This window comes from Trachemys scripta, chromosome 1 (genome assembly GCF_013100865.1).
Source record: "Trachemys scripta elegans isolate TJP31775 chromosome 1, CAS_Tse_1.0, whole genome shotgun sequence".
Classification (NCBI taxonomy): Eukaryota; Metazoa; Chordata; order Testudines; family Emydidae; genus Trachemys; species Trachemys scripta.
Window position 1 is genome coordinate 214,169,131 of NC_048298.1, and position 21,270 is coordinate 214,190,400.

The following is a 21,270-nucleotide window of genomic DNA, read 5'->3' on the forward strand; positions in this document are numbered from 1 at the left end:
AAGTCTCATTCATAAAAGACCTGAGTCTTACTCTTGTTAAAATCAATGGGGAATCTGCAATGGGAAGAGGATGGGGACCTTAAACTAGGCCAGTTTGGCAGCCTCTAAGCTCTGCTCAGTGCAGACTGAGGGAAATAGCTTGTCTGTGTAATAGACAGCATGTAGCAAGGCAAACCGAAGGACAAATCGAGGAGAGGAAACACAATGTGGGGCGGGTGAGATTATTAGACATTTAGGGCCAGGAGCTCAAAGTGCTGAGGGAGGTATGAGAAGCTAGGTAGATTACATGTAAAGCACAGGGGGGCTGGGGGTGGGCAGATGTCTTTCACACCTGCCATTATTTGAAATCTATGATGGGGAGAAAACAGAGTGGGGGGCACTGTTATAACTGCACGGAGGTAGAGCAGGACAAGAGGGGCTTGCCCCAGAGGGGCAAATCGGAAGAGGATATTTATCTGCCTTACACATAACTGCCTCCCCCCCCCCAAAAAAAAATCCCTGCCACAGGGGAGCCAGCCCGCGGGCTCCCCCCGCTCCGGGGGCGCTGCAGCCCCTCTCGCACCCCCCGTGTCTGTGTGAGCGGGGGTGGGGGCTGCTTCCCGTCCGCTCCTGCCTCCCTCTGGCTCCCCAGCCCCAGCAGGCGGCTGCTGTCCCCGCCCCCTCCTCCCCGGCACAACCGCAGGCGAGCGGAGCCGGCCAGTGTGTGTGAGCCGCTGCAGCCGCTGCCCCCGAGCTCGCCGCCTCCAGCCCCGCCGCGTCGCGCCGCCCGGGGAAGCCGGGCAGAGGGCACGAGAAGGCCGCCGCTGAGCAGCCTGCGACCCGCACCGGAGGCAGCGCAGGCACCGAGGGAGGAGAGCGAGCCATGGGTAAGCGAGCTGGGGGTCCCCGCTCCCGCCTGCTGGCTCCCACCAGCCGGGGGAAGCCTTGAAGTTTGCAGCCAACTTTGCATGGGCTGCTCGGGATGCTCAGGGAGGAGATGCCGGGGGGCGCAGGTGCAAGGGTTGGGCATGGGGATGGGGTGTGTGTAAAAAGCAGGAGGTAAGGGGGCAGTCAGGAGGGGCAGGGGGTGAGCCCCATCTGTGCCTCGGGGAGTTTGTAAGGGACACCAGCCCCCTTCCCGACGAAGGGCAGGAGCAGGTGCTCGTCCTACGCTTCGGTTAGGTAGGGACCAGGTTGCTGCCTGTCCTAGGAGACTTTCCTGCAGTGGACTCTTCAGTGTGAGCCTTGCTTGGGTTAATGTGGATGCCCATAATGTTCTAGGAGGGAAGGGGGAGACACATAGCAAGGGAAGGGGATCCACAGTTTGGATAGACTGAGGGTGGGAGGGTCTGGGCACCCAGAGAGGGCACTGGAAACCCATATGCATCAATTACCTTTAAGTTTTATTCCCCGGCTTTGAGTCCATAGTTTCTCCACTGTTATTGGGACACTTTAACAGTAACCCCCCACCCCCTCCTTGTGTGTGTGTCTGGATTCTCTTATCCGGTCTAATATTTCTCTACATCTCTCAATTTGGCAACTTATGGCAAGGATTTGGGGGGGGGGGCGTAAAGGGAGGCACAGGGAGAGAATTCGGAAATCACTTCAGCCTGTTGAATTCCGTGATGAACCAAGACAATGCTAGCCAAGGACAGTGATCTTTCTTTTCAGAATGATTTCCCCACTAAGCAGAATTAAGTATTCATGCTTGGCTATAAGTCATCTGTCCCATCTTGCTATTCATTTTGATTTGTTTGACTTAAAGCTCGCTTCATTAAACAGTCAGTTGGTCTGCTACTTTGAAAGTAATGGATCTGCTGGGAGTCCATGAAGAAAAATTGAACTTAGTACATAGTGGAACAAATATTGAATGCACACAAACTCTCTTTTTTCTTTCTTTTTTTCACACTTGGAAAGCATTTTAGTGTGCTGATAGAAATACAAGTATTTTAGGTATTTATGTTACTGTGTTCTGAGTGTAGCTGATATAGTTAACAGAAAATTGAGAAGCTAATCAACTCCAGCTGGAGTGTTTTTTTTTACGTTTGAACCTAAAGCTTCTTGGATGAGAGTGTATGAATTAGGTCTGGTGTAAGTTCTTCCTGTCATGCCTAACCATTTGAAACACTGCAGTCAGCAAAATCTCTTAAGGTGGTTATCAGGCAGACTGTCTAAAGTATATAGGCATCAATTACAAGTATCTAGATTTACGGTATTTGTATGACTATTAATGCAACTAATGTGCTTCTAGAGAGAATATATTTTCCTTTGCTACAGACTGGTAATGTAATGGCCATCTGCACAGAAACTGCAGATTACACATACCTCTACAATGAGGAGTGATAGCAAAGGAAGCAGTTTTATATCTGGCCTTAACTTTGAAATTCATGGTGCTCATAATTTTTCTGTAGCTCTTTCCTTTAGTAATGAACTACTAATTGTGTGCAAGTCTCTATTGGAATCCCAGTGGGATTTAGTGTATTATATTTTTTGTGTGTTTCAATGCCTAAAGTTTTAGTTATGAATTTCCTTTCTGTTACAAGTATCTAAAACATTAATCCAGACACAAATGTAAAGTTTGTGTAGGCAGAAAGAGGAAGGCATCTGAGGATGGGTAAGGAGTTGGATCTTCGTGCTTATGAAGTACAAAGTATACCTGTGGTACTATAAACAATAATTCTATTTAACCACTAGGAAAAACCTTTTAGGTTTTTGAGGCAATGTGTTGAAACAATTTAAAATCTTATAAGCTGGGTTCTGTTTTGTTGTCTAATCATCTGATCATAAATTAAGTCTTGATTAGGAAAGGAAATAGGTTAAAGACTGGCTTCCAGTTTCATTCATATATGGCAGAATTCAAAATTCAAATTCTGCCATCTGTATAATGACTCTCTTATATGGGCCCCACTCTTGCTCACATTAGCTGAGAAAAACATTATATATGTGTGTGTGTGTGTGTGTGTGTGTGTTTTTCTCAGCTAATGTGAGCAAGAGTGGGGCCCATATAAGAGATCCATTATACAGATGGGTCACTCAGTAGTCACCACACACATTTTGCATTCACATTCCTTACAATAGATTTTTTAGTGTACAAGGTTTAAATCTCCATTTCAATCAACAATGAAACAAAGTGAATTAAACAACAATGAATGTTATGAAGTTTGAAGTAACTGATATAAACCAAAAACACAGCCATATTTGTCCAAATAGATGACTGACTGGTCCAGTTTAACACTAGCATTATATTATTGCGTGGAGGTTGTCCCTGCTGGAACCAAACTGTCATTTCATGTGTGTGTGTTAATGTGCACATACTGATGCTGGCAGCATCTCTGATTTTAATTAAAAAATGGAATAGAATTACTTAGCCAAAGCCAAAAAGGAAAACAACTGAAATTCCTGTGGCTTTATATTTTTAAATTTAAATGACATCAACAACTTTTCAATTTCTAGGTGTTTTAATTTGTTTACACTTGGCTAATGACGATCAGCCTCCTGAAACGTTATGGTGTTTTCACTGATGTTTTTAATTAGTTTTAGTTATCCCTGAAGATCCTCTAACATTGATTCTCTTCATATTCCCAACTTTAAAAGTTGTAACAGACAACCCCCCCTTCTGGCTTTTATTGTGTAATACTCTAATATCCACTTAAATGTCTTTCCTTCATATCTGTCCATTTCCATTTGGCATACTTTTTTTGTTCTGTTTTAAATGGAAGCTGTTGTTTAATAGATTCAATTTGTAAAGGCCCTCATACTGAAACATTTTTTTGCTTCAGCATCATGGATTGATGTCCGCATATATTTGAATAGTGTCTGGTAGTTTGCTGCTGCAGAGCTAGCTGAGGGAGCAAAAATTGGAAAGGAAGGGGAAAACAACATTTCTCTTTTAAATTAGAAAACAGAGAAGTTTACCCATCAGATTACATTTCTGGTGGGTTCCATTTATTAAATAGAAATACATACATATACATAAAATAGTTTCTTTTGTCATCTGTAAGCCTGAAATTATTGTAAGCTAAACTGAAACTAACGTGGGGAACCTATTTCCAATCCAAAAGTATCAGTTATCAGTATACTTGGCATATATTTGAGATTTGGTAATTTGTATTAACTAGAGCTACAGAGATTAATAATTTCTTAATTTTCATAGATCTTGATGTATAATTCATTTTGCAAAAATGTCATTTAATCCATGTTTGGTATTAATCCTCTAAAACTTTCAGACTTAATTTTGTCAATAAAAGTTTAAAATAAATATCTAGACTGCAATAATATGACATATATTAATTAAAATGTAGAGAGAAGGACCCATAAGGCAGACAATTAGGAAAAGGAAGTGCACTGACAAAAATGAAAAATTTCCTGACCCTCTTTCTAACAATTACAACTATAAATGCTCCATTTTCAATATTTTTATTTTTTAAGCTTTATTCTCAGATTACATAATTACACACAACATTTAACTAATTTGGTAAATTTAGGACAGGAAAGGGGACTTAAACATAGTTTTACAAGAAATACTTCAAGGAGGAGTTGTGAAGACCATATCCTTGTCAGCTGCTGCTACACTACTTTGTGAATAAAACATTTTGTTCATGCTGTTGCATAACAGTTGCCTCAACATTATGTGGTCTAGGGCTAATTTGACTACCTCTCAGATCATGTCTAGGATTAACCAGGATTGGTTTGAGCTTCATCACTGTAATTTTAAAACTAATACAGCATACTCAATGATCAAACTGCAAAAAAAAGTTTGGATAGTCCAAAAAGTCCCGAGATCGATTGTTTCTAATTAGGCCCATTAAAATAGTCCTTATTCAGGCAAAACTCTCATGGAAGACTAGAATTTGGGGCCTCCTAAATCTGATTTTCAGAGTTGCCAAGAATCCACAACTCCTACTGACTTTGCTGGGCTTCTAGAGTACTCGGCACTTCTGAAAATCAGACCCATTGTGTTTATCAAAATTTACATTTTCACTATAGGCTTTTGGCTCTCTGAAATGCACAGCTAGTGTTTTGTGCATCTTATGGGAAGAACACACATTTCTGAACATTGGGTATAAACTTTTTCAGATCTAGTTTTGTCATTTGATAAATGAAAATTGAAAACAAAAAGAAAAAATACAGAATTTTAACAAAAACAGTCCAAAAGTCCTGCATAAATGATATACTAAGCTGGGAATGGACAGTATCGTACTTCCTGAGGACAGTATGTTTATATTGCTCTTTTCACCTCCTCCCCTCTCCCAGTACTAAAAGTTGTGTATATATGTAGGCTTAGAAGAATTAGATGTTTATCAATAAATGTCTGTGAACTTTGGTTTCACTTTATACACACACTGATGAAAAATATCTGTTGATCATAATTGAAATTTACAGTTAGTCAAAGTAAGAAAAATGCTGCCTGAGAACTTATAGGAGTTTGATTTTAAGGATGTATATTTTGATATGTGATGTTGACAAATTGTGTTTTAATAGTTATAAAGCTTTAAAGCTTTTTTTTGAATATCAATCTGTTGTCATTAAATAATTTCCTGACCCTCCCACATACAGTTTTCCATAACTGTGAACATTTAAATCAATACAAATAAAAAATGCTTACAAGTAAACTAACATTATCTGAAATTTAAAAAAAAAAAAAATTCAAATTCTGCCAAGTCTCTCTCTCTCTCTCTCTCTCTCTCAAAAACAGCCTTGGAATTCAAATGAGAAAAGGAGGTGAGGCAGGGCAGGCTTGTTAAAGAGGAGAAGACTGTAGAGTACAGAAATGAAGAATGTCGTCATGGTCTTCTTTCCCAATAAGAGAAATACACTATTCAAAGGGGATAAGAACAACATTCTCCAGTAGACAATAATTTCAACATTCAATCTCAAGCGGGAGATGGTTGTGTTAGAGAACTCAGTATACAGCTGTTAAAGAATACTTGAATTTGGTTTAGGTGTAATGAGTCTTTAGAGTTGATCTGAAGTGGAAAAGGGTAGACACATGTGTTTGATTTTGTTATTTCTGTGGTTGGCTCGAATACTGTTTTAAACTATACTTTCTTCTTCTAAACAGCTGGAGGCAAATCCAGAAAGAAAAGCAGCCCTCTTTCTTCCTGTACATTTTGTCCAGGCAGGATTTAAAACCTTTTGTGTGGCACAGTAATTGTAAAATCTGATTAGTATTGGTCATTAAGGCTGTTAGAGTTCTATTGCAGAGTCCCATGGTCCATTCCATTCTAAATCTTTCTCAATATTTTAATATAGATGCTAAAATTAAGAAATTGATGTTTAATTTACCGGTAATCTCATCTCAGGGAAGGTCCATTAATCCTAAAACTTTGTACCACCTTCTCTGCTCTAAATCCACTGGACCTCATTTGATCATAAAACGTACTTTATTTCTTATTATAATCTTTCCTCTGTGTGCATGAGAAGGGGGTGGACAAGAGGATGTCCTCTTCACATTTCTCATCATCCTATATTGTTATGATGGTTTTACCAAGTGTACAGACTGTCTCTCTGTCATTAAGGGTGAGATTGAGTAATTTAGGAAATCTGCTATTCCATATGTGAATGATGATACCTCTGAGTTTTGCAGTCTGGTATTTACCAATCTTTATTAAAAGGACAGAACCATGTTGGATTATGTCATCTGAAGAGACAAGCTATGGTAGCTTTGATCATCTGTTTCCTAAGATGGTTCTAATTAGGCACAGGAATTTACTCAGACATTTAAACTTGGTTAAAGTCTGGATGTCATTTTTAATGCATTTAAGAGAAAGTGCTTCAGCAGTTAAACTTGCTTTTCTCTAGTCAGATGTTTTTAATGTTTCTACCAAGTATGTTTGGATGTTACTAGCACAAATGTAACAGGATAACTCCAAACATTAGAGTTTTTCTCTTGTTTGTAAATTATCGAAAGTCATAAGTCTTCCAAAGGAATCTGAGATGAAATTTTGTAGAAAGTTAAAAAGGGGCGCACAAATCATCTCCTCCTAAAAAAAAAAAAAAAAAAAATTTTCTCTTTGCTTCAGTATTAACAGTTATCTTAAAACAGTCATTATGACTTTTTTTTTTTTAAAGCCAATTTGAAACAGGATCCAGGCATGTTGACCTGTTGGTTCTGGTCTATTTAGTTCACATACATCAGCATGGTGACATCACCATGTTCATACACACTTTCATATGTTCACTTAGTGCACATCTACACTGTGTTTTAAAACCTACAGTAGCGAGGCTCAGAGACCAGGTCCTCAGTATTCACCGTCTAGATGGGGCGTCCGTGGTGGATAGAGCCCTATGTGGTCTGTATGCATTGGTGCGCATTTCGCCTTTGTCAGTGGTATTAAATGTAAACCTATTAGGCCACATTAGCGTATGTGTAAGCTGATTGTCTTCTGTGAAGTTGCATCTGCTTATGCCAGCAGGTAACCTGTTACATTTTTTTAGTATAATTTATTAATCTTGCTTCCCCCCCCCCCCAGTAATTGTGTATGCCTTTAATGCCCCCACCTCGTGATCCTCTCCCACACATCAACAACTTCTTCCCATTCAGTCTACCCCTCAGCCCAGAATAATTTATTCATTCCTGTGGGTGAGGGTCTGTGGCATTCCCTCTTCCCTTAGTGTCTCACAGTTGCTTCACCTTTTGGAGTAGTAATGTTCTTGCTTAACTTCAGAAGACTTAGGTTTTTGGTGAATCACTTGGGCCTGTCTCCAGAATCTTCAAACTTCTTGTGGTGTCAGAGCTGTAAGCATTGCAAGTAATATATATGCTGCTTAAATTAATTCTATCATAGTTTCATTTGGAGATGAAGAAGAGGGAAAAGAATAATTTTGCCACCTATTCCCCTGCTTTTCCCCGATGAGAGAAATGAAAGAGAAAAACAAATGCAAATCAACAAAAGCAATAGTAAAATCCCATTTATAAGGTACAGAAGAGTAGCTCAGAATAGTAATATCATAAACAGTTGGGAAAAAATAAAGGAATCCACGCAAAATGCAATGATGATGTGTAGAGCAGTTTACTTCAAGGTACCGACACGGGGCTTGATCCTGCCAGACTGTGTAGCATCTTGCAGAATCGTAAGTGCTTTCTTGGATCATTGCCAGGATGCTCAGAATCATTCAGGGTTGAGCCCACAGAATAAGAATCAAAATACCCTCCCTTCTGCTTCTTGCTCTCTAGTGTCTCTTCATTATAAAGTTATTAGGGTGGGGGGAAATGGGAGTTTAAAGGAATAGGTCTGGGTTTGAAGCTCACTAAAAAAATCAAATGGTGAGAATCATTTAAGATTTATAAAGAGCTACTGACTCAGCAAGGGACATCTTCAAAGAATGTTGCTATTATTATTATTGTTTCAATTGAACTAGCAGCCAGCAGTCTCAACTGAACTCTAGGCACTGTACAGATACCCAGGGAGAGACAGTCTCTGCCCTGGGAAGTTTACAGATTAAATACACAAAACAGACAAAAAGTGGGAGGGGAAACAGACATATGGAGAGGTGAAGTGTCTTGTCTAAAATCACACAGCAGGTCAATGGCAGAACTGGAAACTGAACCCAGGTCTCCTGCGTCTGAATCTTGTGCCCTACGCACAAGACCATGTTGCCTCTTTCTATGTGATTATATGTGGCCCTGTGATCTCTGGTGTGCCAGGTCGATGATACTCCTTAATGTGTATATATGGGATAGTTAAGAGGGACTTTCTAAAGCACTGTGGTGTATAAGTAGGACTTGTAATTATAGGTCTTAACCAATAAATGTATGCTTGGGTCAGAAGGAGTGGTTATAAGTCAATATTGTTTTATGATGACTACTTTCTCCTCTGACCCCTTCTTCTTCACTTTCTCTCTCTCTCTCCTGTGCTCACCCATTTTGGCTTCTGCAGCTATCTCCTTCGCATTACTCCATTTCAGTTTTACATGGGGCTTTGGGCATAGAGGCATACAGGTAAAATGGCAGCCTCAGCAATGTTTACAAATGATGCAAAGAGCTACATGAATATGAGGATGTTTGGGCTTCATTTCTTGAATTACATGACTAACAGGTGTTCTACAAAATAGTTCCAAACATAATGGTTATTCAGAGGCTGTCAAATGGTGTGTTGCTATTCTTTATATCACATGAAATGCTTCATCATTCATCACTTTTTCATCTCTCTCATTTTTTACTTTGTTCATGGTATTATGATTTTTTAATATATCTTTGTTTTATATTGACTTTAGTTGTAATATTTTAGCACAAGATTTTTCAGAAGTGGCTGTGATTTTTTTTTTATTTCAGGGGGGCATTGTGCTCTCCTTGAGACATCCTCTTTTAGCTGGTGGGAGCTCAGCACTTTCTAAAAATCCAACTTCTTTAAGATCTTAATTTGGACACCCATAATCACAAATCATTTTTTTAAACAAGTTTGTTTTTAAAAATGCAAAGAGGTCCAGTAGAACTGGAATTCTGCCCTCACATATGCTCCTGCATCTCCAAGGTGTAGATACATGGGTTGTGACCGTGAGATACCACTGTTAATAACAATACAGAATTTGACTTGCAGACTCTTAATTACTGGTGGTGATTCATGCATAGCAAAGAGCCCGACTTGACACCCAGATCCTGTGTCGAGGACTGACTGCTAGAAAAACATCTTGTAAAGTGAGTAAATTTGACCCGGAATCACAGAGAGACAATAAATATGGAGCTGCATGTCACTCTTACAGTAACATTTTAGAGAAGGATTTCACTTTAAATAGAGCTGGGAACTATATTCCTTCAACCAGTTAGGTGTTTGAGATGCTCTTGGCACTTGCTGGAAGGCAGACCTTGTGAATTGATAGGTAACTAGGAAAGAAACGGATTTTTAAAGCAATATGGTCCCTTACACAGCTTTTTGTATATATTTGTCTTAATCATTTGTTTGACATTTTATATTTGTAATTACTTACTTTCATGAGGACTACATAAATGTTTTACAAATACTTAGGGCCTGGGCCTGAGATGTGCAATTTCTGCTTACTCAAAAATATGAATTTCAGTTGCTTGGCAGCTCTCAGGATTAATGTATTATGTTAGTTAGCGAAGATGTTCTTGGAATTCAGTATCTTTGAAGATAAAATTGATTTTTTTTTTTTACTTCACTGTTGAACTACAAATATAAAAGATTTTTTTTTAATTACTCAAACGAACATTAGCATTTTAAAGAAGGTGAAATGTTGATGTAATTTAGGTCCCGATCCTTTAACAGGATGTGCTAAAGTGGAGCCCTGCACTGACATGGCATCCCATTGAAGTCACTGTGACTTTGAAGCAGTGCAGATTAATGTTCCCTCTATACTGAATACTCTTTGTGTTTTAATTCACCTGTGTAGGTGAGAGAAATTTAAAAATCCAGTTTTGTTTTTGTGGGATAACACTGTTGGACCTTTTTATGTAACATTGTACATGTAGAATAAGCCTTCTGCGTTTGCCACTGTACTTTAAAAATGCTCTGTTATCAAGGTTGTGTTGATGTAATTATGATGCTTGTGCCTGAATGAAAAAGTAAAATAAGATGCCACATTTATCAGAAATACAATAACAAATATTAGTTTGCTAAATGGAGGGTGGATATAACCTGTGGAGAATTAAATACTCTTCTTGAGCTACTTAGTGCATATTACAAAAATAAAGAGTAAAGAGAAAAGACTAGTTAGAGTGCTTGTAGTCATTGAAGTATTGGGAGCATAAGCTTTCGTGGGTAAGAACCTCACTTCTTCAGATGCAAGACTGAAGAAGTGAGGTTCATTAATCTGCACTTGCATCTGAAGAAGTGAGGTTCTTACCCACGAAAGCTTATGCTCCCAAGAACCTCACTTCTTCAGATGCAAGTGCAGATTAATGAACCTCACTTCTTCAGTCTTGCATCTGAAGAAGTGAGGTTCTTACCCACGAAAGCTTATGCTCCCAATACTTCTGTTAGTCTTAAAGATGCCACAGGACCCTCTGTTGCTTTTTACAGATTCAGACTAACACGGCTACCCCTCTGATACTTGTAGTCATTGATTTGGTGCAAGCAGAGGGGTCTGCACTAGTGCATCATCTTGCAGGCTGAGGGCCTGTGACAATGACCTAAGTAATATTTAGCACTCTACACATTCAGATTGTTGCAATAGTGTTATTGCCAAGGCCAATGCATGGGAATTCATTTGATTTACACTGTCAGCCTCCTGGAAACTAACTTTGATAGGAACAGCTAAATCTATAGCCAAACAGCTAGCAGGTACTAAAACTGATACCTGTTCAATTTAAACAAGATATTTATGTAAGCAAACACTGAATATAGTGGAGAAATGGCTTCTTTTTAATCTTTATTGTAATCTAACATCTAGCATAAATGAAAGTAACCAACATTAGTAATGATTTTCTTACTTCATTATTGGCCATCTCTTCACTTCAGACTTAGATTTTAATGGCACCTGCTTGTGCTGCAATAAACCCAGGAAACATTGCTCTTTTCTTTCATTCCTCTTCCCTTCCAGGATGTTTAGTGTATTTACCCCTTTAAAATTCCCATTTTTTTTTCTTGCTTCCACCACTTAGTGTGGGTTTTTTAACTTTGTCTTCTATAGACTTTGCTCCCATTTAGTTTTTCATCAGATTTTCTTCTCACTGTGCTATGGGCCAAGAGCCACTGCTGTTTCTGTACACCTCATTGCTGCTTATCATACTCGCTTGTAGCAGCTGGGAGCAGACAAAACTTCAGGTCTGATGCCATTTGGCTGATATGTGCATGCTGAAAGTTGCAAATATATGTCTATGCATGATTATAAGTGTAGCCGCTTTAAAGGCTATTGAGATGTATTATCACCTCTTATATATTTCGTGAGAGGATTCTTTCCTTTTTAGATAAAGGAAATTTAGTATGAGAAATAGGTTTAAAAAAGAAGTGGTAAAGAGAGTTGTCTGAAAATGAGAAGAATTCTTGGAGGTAAGTTAAAGACTTGGCTTTATCGGTTTCTGTGGCAGTTGGGAAGCACAGCACATGAGGAGTATAAAATGTTATTCTGAAGGTCACATCTGATGTAAACTGACTTCTGAAAATGTATGTATTGTATGGTAACATTTTTTGGTTTTATAATTATATATCAGGAAAATTCAGGCAAGACAGTGGTAATGTAGACTAGAAGTATGTCTACTTATTCATTTTCTGAAATGTTTCCACTGTGGATGGAAACTGCCTTGTTTCATGCATAGTTTAGCTCTTTGGTAAGTATTGTGGCTATTTATTTGTTGATGTCTGTAGGTACATAGGCTGATTTTTATGACAGATCTAAGATGACAAACTGCATTTTGAAGTTCATCTATCCTGTTGGAAAGAAGTCTAGAAAGATATTAGTAATACATCTATTCAGTTTATATCGCTAGAGCTCTAAATGGTTCCATTACAGAACTATTGATTATAGAGTTTGCTGTCTTTTTGAAAATCATATTTTTGTAGGAAGACAAGGAGGGAGAAGAATATTTTTTTTATTCGTATATTTGTTCACAACAAGAGTCTATTTTTCCGGGCCTGGAGTGTTCAACACTATCTGTCCAACATCATGCAGAGCTTAGGGGTTCAAAAATGTCATCATGCCAGCTTAATTTCTCTTCAGCTATCATACTTTTTAAAGATATCTATTGATGCTTAATCCTTCATTTTTATACAGATAAGTGTACATGGGAGGTTGAGAATAGGGAGGAAATGTGCCATTTATTTACTTCTGTGTGCTTGTTGGAGTGACAAGCTGCATACATGCTCTGAATCACAGGCTAGTCTGACTAGAACATACGCTGTTAAGTGTCGTAGCATAGGTTAATTGAATTTGGCCTAGAATCATTGATATAAAAAAAAGACACTTGCTAGGCTAGCATAAGCTTTTAAAACTTTTTAAAGTTAGGTGGTTTGATCTATATGTATTATGATGTTGACTCTTATTACTTGCAAGGCAGATATTGTGCAAGTTCATGTTTGTTCATTCTGTGGCCTCTCTTCCCCCATAATTTTTAATCTAGAATGACTTGATGTGACAAACAAAGTGAGCTTGTGTAAAATAGACTACTTATCCAAATGTAGAATCTCCTTACTTGTATTTGGGGAATTAAAGGGTCTGACAGAGTCACAATGGGCAGCTGCTTCTCCTTTCAACATTGTGGAGTCCCAGGGTTTAATCCTTGCATTGCTCTTATTTAACATTGATGTACAAGTGATAGCCCAGATCATTTCAGGATATCTCCTGTACCAGCAATATCTTGGTGGCACAAAGCTCTGTGTGTCCCTTTCATACAATGTTGACACTGTTGTCTCCCAGCCACCTCTGTGCAGGGAGAAGATTGAAGAAGAGCTGGTTGAAGCTGAGCCCAGGAAAGACCAAAGTGATAATTGGTCTTTGATTGTAGATAGAAACTGTGAAGGAATGGCTTCAACTGAAGGCTTTTTGGAACCTCCCTATCAAAAGAATGCATTTACCCAGTAGTAGTTAAGATAGTTTGCAGCCTTGAGGTCCTGCTAGTCTCGGTTGCTGACCTTGGGTGCTCAGTGACAATCACCAGAAGTGCCGCCTTCTATCCTGGCTGCCTGTCAGACAAGGAACTGGCTACAGTGTGGTCCACATTTTCCTTTCCTCTAGGCTGGATTATTGCAATGCTCTGTACTTGGTTCACCTATAAGTTCACAAGGGAGCTGCAGCTAGTGCTTAGTGCAGCACACAGCCTTTTAAGTGGGGTGATCTGAAGAGCTGGGCCTCTATCACTTGCAATGGCTCTCCGTTCTCTAATGGAATCATTACCTGGTTCTATTACAGATACGTTAATGGGACAGGTCCATACTTTCTCAAGGGCTGACTCTCTTTGAAGAACACCAAGGCCTTTATACTTGTCCAGTACACTGTGACTAACAGAGACCAGGTACCAAGAAAGCAGGAGTCCCCAAGCTCCAGAGTTCTCTCCAAAAGAACATAGGGACCCTTGCTACAAGACTCAATGATTCACTGAAGCATTCCCCAGTGAACATGAGCAAGAAAGAAGGTAAAGCTGGCAGGGTATTCTGTTAGAAGCAGATGATTAAATCAAAGAAGTGTGTAGAATCAACTTTCCTTTTGGGATCTAGGAAAGAGGGAAAAACCAGCTCTTCACCAAATTGTGTGTTTGTATCTCCATATCTGGAAGTACATTTCTGGAAGACTACTGGGATACATGATCATATTGTGTGATATGTTGTCTGAAAATATTGATGAAATGTGGTCCTTCACATCACTGTGGCCATGTCAGGGGTAACAAAAAGAGTGCTGAGAGTTTGAAGTCAACTGCAAGTTGTGAAGAAGCATTTGTCTCAAACTGTAAGGGTACAGTTACTGATTCATTCAAATTTTTAAACTATTGTGCTCATTAACAAGAAAAATCAATTGGTGTTCTCAGGTGGAAGATTGTAGCTTTGTCTTACTTGGGTGCCTCATCCCAAACTACAGTAGCAGATAGCCTATCCAATTTATGCCTGTTTCATGAATGAAGAATACAGATGTGTAGAATGTTGACCTAGTGGACAAGTACTACATTGTGACATGGTATTCTCCGCTTCCTGTGTGATACTGTTGTGAAAAGTTGCAAGCGGTTAACCCCAGAGATGGCTCTGTATCATTGCTGGATGATTGAAGCAATCCCCTACCCCAGCCTGTTAGTAAAGTTTCAAATGTTCTCTGGGATCTGTTTGAGGAAATGTAAATATAAGATCATTATCATAAAGGTGGGCTGAATTCCTTATTGCTGCTAATTGAGCAGAGTGTGGGCTGCGGTTCAAGTTAAGACTATTCCGTTTATCTAGAAAGGATTAATTCCAAGTATTCAGGTATAGCAGTGTGACTAAAGTTTATCAGCTGCATATATAATGATGTTCACCTGTTTTCAGCCAACTGGAAACAAGTTTTTAAAGGGTGAGAGGTGTTCTGAATATGTTTACAAACTTCTCATGTTACTGTATATTTGTGCAAAAAGTCCTGTGGTAATTGCACTTATCAGAAGTTAACTTTTAAGAAGATGATCCTTTGCAGACTGTAGGTCTTCCTTCTGTATCTTCACTTATGTCTGTGAAACCCCAATCATTTCTAGCTACTGAGCAGTAGGAAATTTCACTTATTTTCATTACTTACGTTTAGTCACTTACTAGAATAAATAAAATAAGCAGCTCATATTTAATGGGTCTGTGATTGATATCTTGACCAGAAAATACCTTTTCACTGCATACCCTTTTTTGCTTTTAACCTTTGTGTTTTGCATTCATTTTGTGTTGTGTAATTACATCTATTTTCTGTTATCGGAAGATTTTAATAGTCATTGGATGACACACTGAGATATTAGTGTGAAACAGAATTCTGTATTTTTTGCCGAAGTTCTTGATTAGATTTCTGCCAGCTCTCTATTGGTCCAGGAAATTGAAGAAAAACAAGTGAAGAGAACTATGTTATTTGATTTAATGGATGATCATTCTTAGGTTGGTTTTAAAACTAAAAGACCTTGATCCAGCAACATGATGTGCACAGATGGACATACTATTGACTTCAGTGGGATGCTATGCAGGTCCTGGAATCTTCATACATTACCAAGTTCCTGTATCAGGGCCATGGGCTGAAATTTTCCAATTTGGATGCCTACGTTTAGGCACCTAAATAAAAGTATCTTGGTTTTTTTTCCCCTACTGTGAGCTGCTGATGCTCAACAACTCTGATTTTAGTATGATTTAAATTGTGATAACTATATAATGTGCCCAGATACTCTTAATGATGGGTGCATAGTAAATTACAAAATAACCCTCCAACCAATTTCTGATGTTGCAAAACATTTTGAAACTTTAAAAAAGAAATTAAAGGAGGAAAAACATTTTATTTCTCTTTTCTGTCCTTGAACTGACTTTTAAATTCTTGAAACTTTAAAACTCAGGGTATTCTGAGATACAGTTTCCAGGTTCTTCCATCTCTAAAGCTACTAAAGTGTACATTTTTATACTATAGTAGTGTTAGGGTGGCCACCTTTCTAACGGCTGGTAACCGCACCCTCAAGGCCGTGCTCCCTTCTCTACCTCTTCCCATCTCCCTCCTGCCCCCCAAGGCCTGGCCCCTGTTGCTCATTCCTTTTCCCACCTCTCCCATTGCTTACTGGATCATCTCAAGGAGCCTGTCTGAAGACAGAAGGTGGCCCTGGATGAGCAGGGGCTGGTGCGGATTAATCACCCGGCATCTCTTCACGGTAACCTGACTTTGGGTTCGGGTGTCATAATGGCGTCGCCAACAAGCTTTACTGATGCCATACCCCTTACAGAACCCTGTTGGAGACTTGCTGGTCTTCTGGGGTCAGCTAAAGCTGTACTTTCTCCACAGAAATGTGTAGCTTCATATAGCTTCTAAATAGGTACTATTCCATAGGGTGTTACACAAACAAAACGTTTCAAAGCAACTGGGTTTTAGAAAAAAGATAGTTACCTGACCAAAACCCTGACAAAGTGACTAGTAATGCCCTAACTCAAAGCAGGCTCTTCTGAAGGAATACAGGTTAATTTTAATTACTCTGCAGTTCTCTCTTGGCTTGAGCTAAGAGATTGGTTGTGAAGAGAGGATTTAGATCAGAGGCACAGCAGTCATTCAGGACACAGGAGGACAGTTCTTATCCTAACAGTAATGTGACCTCAAATTAATTGGTATATGGTACTGATAGTTACACATTTCCTTAAATTATCTCCAATTAGTACATTCCTGGTTTTACATTAACGGTCACCATAGCTAATAGGGAAAAACAAAGCTTGTTGGCGCTGCTGCAGTTTTTCCATGAGGGAACAATTGCCATTATAACATTTGAGAAATGCCCAAGTTTCCTAGTGCAAACTCACACCATATGTGCAAAAGGTAAGCCCGAGGCACGATCTCATGAAAACTTGATGGTAAGCCACTGAGTTAGTTTTGATATGTGCGCTGTAGAGGGAATAGCTGGAATTTAAAACATCAACGATGATATTTTAGGGATTAAATTACCAGTTGGTTTATGGGAGTTTGAGGAGAAGTGACTCTGTGGGGTAAAACTACAAAGCATAATGGGACTGGGAAAGAGGAACTGGTCTTAACCAGTGTAAAATTTCCAGATGTTTCCACTCTGTGATGTATGTTGGTCCATTGGTTTAAAAAGTACTTTGATTACCTATAAAGATGGATGCTACCATGGTGTGCAAACTTTGTTTTTAGAAGAAACCCTAGTCAATAACTTATACCAGCACAAAAATTGTTTTTATGCAATGGTGTAGCTGTGTTTGAGAAAGTATTTCCATTAAAATATTATATGCCTGGTTGTTTATAGCACAGCTATCATTAAGGACATCCAAAATTATAAGAATGAGTTTGAAGACTAATCTTCTTGCCTTGCTTCACAGGTTAATAGATTGCAAGGCCAGAAGGGGCTACTGTGATCATGTAGTCTGACCCGCTGTATAGCAGGCCATAGAGTCTTCCCCAAAATAATTCCTAGATCATATCCTTTTAGAAAAATATCCAATCTTGATTTAACAATGGTCACCACTTAGAATGGCACAAAGTGAGAATGTGTGACACACATGTTTCTGGGGAGAAAATACAGCTTTAGCTGATCCCTGAAGGCAAGAAAGTGACACACATACCATCCCCAAGAAGTTATTGTTGGGAAGCTAATATGAACAGATAGGTCTTTTGTTCTGAAAGTGCAAAATGCCTTGGCCACTTTAATCTTTTATGGAGTGGATAGTAGCAGAGAGTCAGCTACAAAGAAGGGCTGAACTCTTACCAGCTTACAAGCTTCATCAAAGGTATCATTAACAACAGTTTCTGCATGGAGCACAGCTTTCTTGCTAGGTCATGGTCAAGGAGAGAAAGATGGTTTCTGAGATAAGCCAGGCTAAAGCTCCTTAAAGGCCTTGATGATCAAGATAAGAAATTTAAATTAGATTCACTATCAGGCAGAGTGCACCAGGGTCATCTGTTCTCCACACCCTGGGTTGTTTAGAATAAAGGTGGTCTCACATTTTATCATCTGGAGAGTCTTCATGGTATCACTTGTCAATACGAAGCAAAACACATTGCATTTGTAGTCTTGAGGCTTGACTTTTGCAGAGGCCACGTTTACGTCAGAAAGGAAGAAGTGCAACCTCCTGGTCAGCTAAAACATGATAAAATGCATTTCTGGCTACTGATGCCATTTAAATGCCCAGGAGCGGAATCCTAAAAGTACCTAAGACTGCACACCACATTTCACTATGAATTAAGTTTTAGCGATGATTGTGATGCCAGCATCTCGGCCTGGCAATGAAGAGTAGTTTCTAAAAATTCAACAGGTATGGGAATTCTCCCTTCTCCATCTGCTGCCAGTCCAAAACTGAAGATCAGTATCCTTTGATGGTAAATCACCACTCTCAATGGCAAATATGGCTGTGACTACAAGAAACTGTACAGGCTAAGGTTTTAGGAGACTGTGAGATAATACAATTGAGTGGCTAAGATAGTTTTAAAAAAAAAAAGTGTGACCTCAGTGATTTACTGCATAGACAGACAATAGCTTCCGTGCAAGGGAAACTGTATGTTTGTATTTATATGAACATACACCTATCTGCAAAGCAGCAACATAATATTACGTACAAAGCAGCTGAAAATCATTGTTCTTTGTATTCTTAACCCTTCTATGTTTCCCTCCTCCTCTCAATATCAAAAGGGGGGAAAGGAGAGGTGGAAGTTATGTAGTTCATAACCTTAATCCAAAATCTGGGAGAAAGAGTAGTGACAATGCTATCTTGGAAACAAAACATTTAACATTCACATTTACTAAATGCCTCATTTGACAGCTGTAAGACTTTTATCTATTTAAGGTATTTCTATGGCCCCACATCACTGCAGTATCTGGGCACCTCACAATCTTTAATGTATTTATCCCCTCACCCCAATACTCCTGTCAGGTAGGGCAGTGCTATTATTCCCATTTTACAGATGGGGAATGAAGGCACAGAGAGACTGACTTGCCCAGGGTTACACATGATGTTTGTGGTGTGGGGCAGGAACTGAACCCAGGTCTTCCACAGCCTAGGCTCCCCTTTTAAACTACTGGACCATTCTTCCTCCCGTGTGAAGAAGTTGACGTAATTATGCCTCAATTTAAAAAAAAATGAGAAAAAGTAGCACAGAAACAAGAAGTCTGATTTAATGCAGCAAAAAAACAGTATTTTGGCAAATTCAGCTGCTTGGTAGTTATTCACTCATGACTACACAATTAAATTTGTTTCAGTCCATCTAGGGGAAAACACAAACTGCAGAAACTTTCCATAAAGTGACACATAGTTTTTTGTTTTTTTTTTTTCTTTCTATAAAAAACTGAAAGGGCAAATTCATGAAATCAAATTAAAATTTTTGTCTTTTCTCTTACTTTTCACTAGTCTGCAAATAACCTAAATATGCATTTCTCCAAACAGTTGCCTTGAAATATTTCAGGTAAGATGTCAGAGACTGGTAGGCTTAAATATAATAGTACACCTCTATCCTGATATAACGTGACCCGATATAACACAAATTTGGATATAACGCGATAAAGCAATGCTCTGGGGGGGCGGGGCTGCGCGCTCCAACGGATCAAAGCAAGTTCGATATAACGCGGTTTCACTTATAATGCGGTAAGATTTTTTGGCTCCCGAGGACAGCGTTATATCAGGGTAGATGTGTAATAAACTAAACTCTTCAGGGCAGGGACTCTTTTTTTTAGATAGCACAATGGAGTGCCCCTTAGACACTACTTAGGGTTGCCAGGTCCCTGAAAACTGGGTACCTGGCAACCCTAAATGAACACAGAAGCCAAAAACCGGACTGTCTGGATAAAAATCGGGCAGGTAGCAACTTTAGTTGACCTATAGCATGGTGTGAAAAAGCTGGTGATCTGCGGAAAGCCTGGAGTATGGGAGCCAGAAAATGAGAGATGAAAAGGTAAGTTGCACCATAAATGTACTGAGTGCTCCTCTGACACTGATTATTTGAGGCTTTAGCTTGACATATTAATACATTAACTACCTATTTGCAAGTGCTATGGAAAGTACGCTCTTTCAAGAACACCGTCCCTTTACACTGCTGCATAGAAGTTTCATAAAAAGCAGCAGTGGAAGATTTAATAAAATAGCTACTGTGCCATAGTGTAGCACAAGGATGTTATGTATTGGAGTTCTAATGTCAAACTACTGAATGTCCAATACTGACTAATGATATCATGAGAATTCCTGGATGGCTATATCCGTACACTGCATGTTTTCATATGTATAATACAAAGGAAGTGTGTGTTCGTTTTAGATTGAAGCTGTTAAAAATTTACAAAATTGCAACTGATTTTTTTAATTTAATTACTGCAGTAGTAGCCACTGAATATTCATATCTTGCCTTCTCCCTGTTCATTCTGTGCAAATAGTTCAATTTGGAAATTGCATGGCAGTGTTTAGCTTTACTAATACTTTTGACACTGTAAAGTAACGACATGTATGACCTAAACTTTACATTGTTTAAGACGTAAAACAAATGTACTTTTACAACTTGAACATGTCTAGAGCGCCTTGGCTGCTATTCAGATTGTGTTTAAAATGCATCATCTAAACACTTAAGCTGTAGTGTAAACCTAGCTTATGTCAGCAAAATTTATGTCACTCGGATGTGAATATTCCACCCTCTGAGCAAGGTAAATTACACCGACTTAAGCACTCATGAGCATAGCGCTATGTCGGGGGGAGAGGTGGTTTTATTATGCCTCGTTATCTGTATCATGTATCGGTACAGCTGTACCTCTGTAGTGCTGTACATATAAATATAGCCTTAAAGGAATGGCTTTCCAAGCTCTCTTCCCAACACTGTATTGCGATATCTGTAGTTGACTTGTCCTGATTACTGTGCAGTAGCATATTAAGGCCTTAATCTGTGTTCTCTGGTGGAACAAATGCTTTGTTTTTATCAGTATTGTTTATTTTTACAGCAGTTAAGAAGTTGATGTTGGCAGAAGAACAAACAGTAGAAGATATTTTTTCAGACAAGCAGATGAAACCATTTTTAGGCAGTTATTTTCTATTATAACTTTTATATATTTTAAAATCTTCAATAATAAGAAACTGGAAACCAGATTTGGGTTGGGGGGGAGTGGAGATGTACATTGTTGCCATGTACGTTTTCTCTTATTTTTTTATTTCCTCTGACTTAAATATTCCAGCAGTAAAATGAAACCAGTTCTATATATTAAGATAGTATCAATAACTGCCTTACAAATTTGCA

General features: G+C 38.9%; 1 protein-coding gene across 3 annotated transcripts in view; it reads left to right on the forward strand.

Annotated features, from left to right (window-relative positions):
• Nucleotides 1-693: 693 nt before the first annotated feature.
• GPM6B (glycoprotein M6B) overlaps nt 694-21,270 on the forward strand; it is a 131,018-nt gene continuing 110,441 nt past the window's right edge. For 2 of the 3 annotated variants that reach the window (XM_034756809.1, XM_034756826.1), the window contains exon 1: nt 694-866. In XM_034756809.1, coding sequence (XP_034612700.1) covers nt 863-866 — 4 coding nt within the window. In that variant the 5' untranslated portion in view covers nt 694-862. The remainder of the gene's footprint in view (nt 867-21,270) is intronic. The other variant, XM_034756834.1, reaches the window with a different exon arrangement.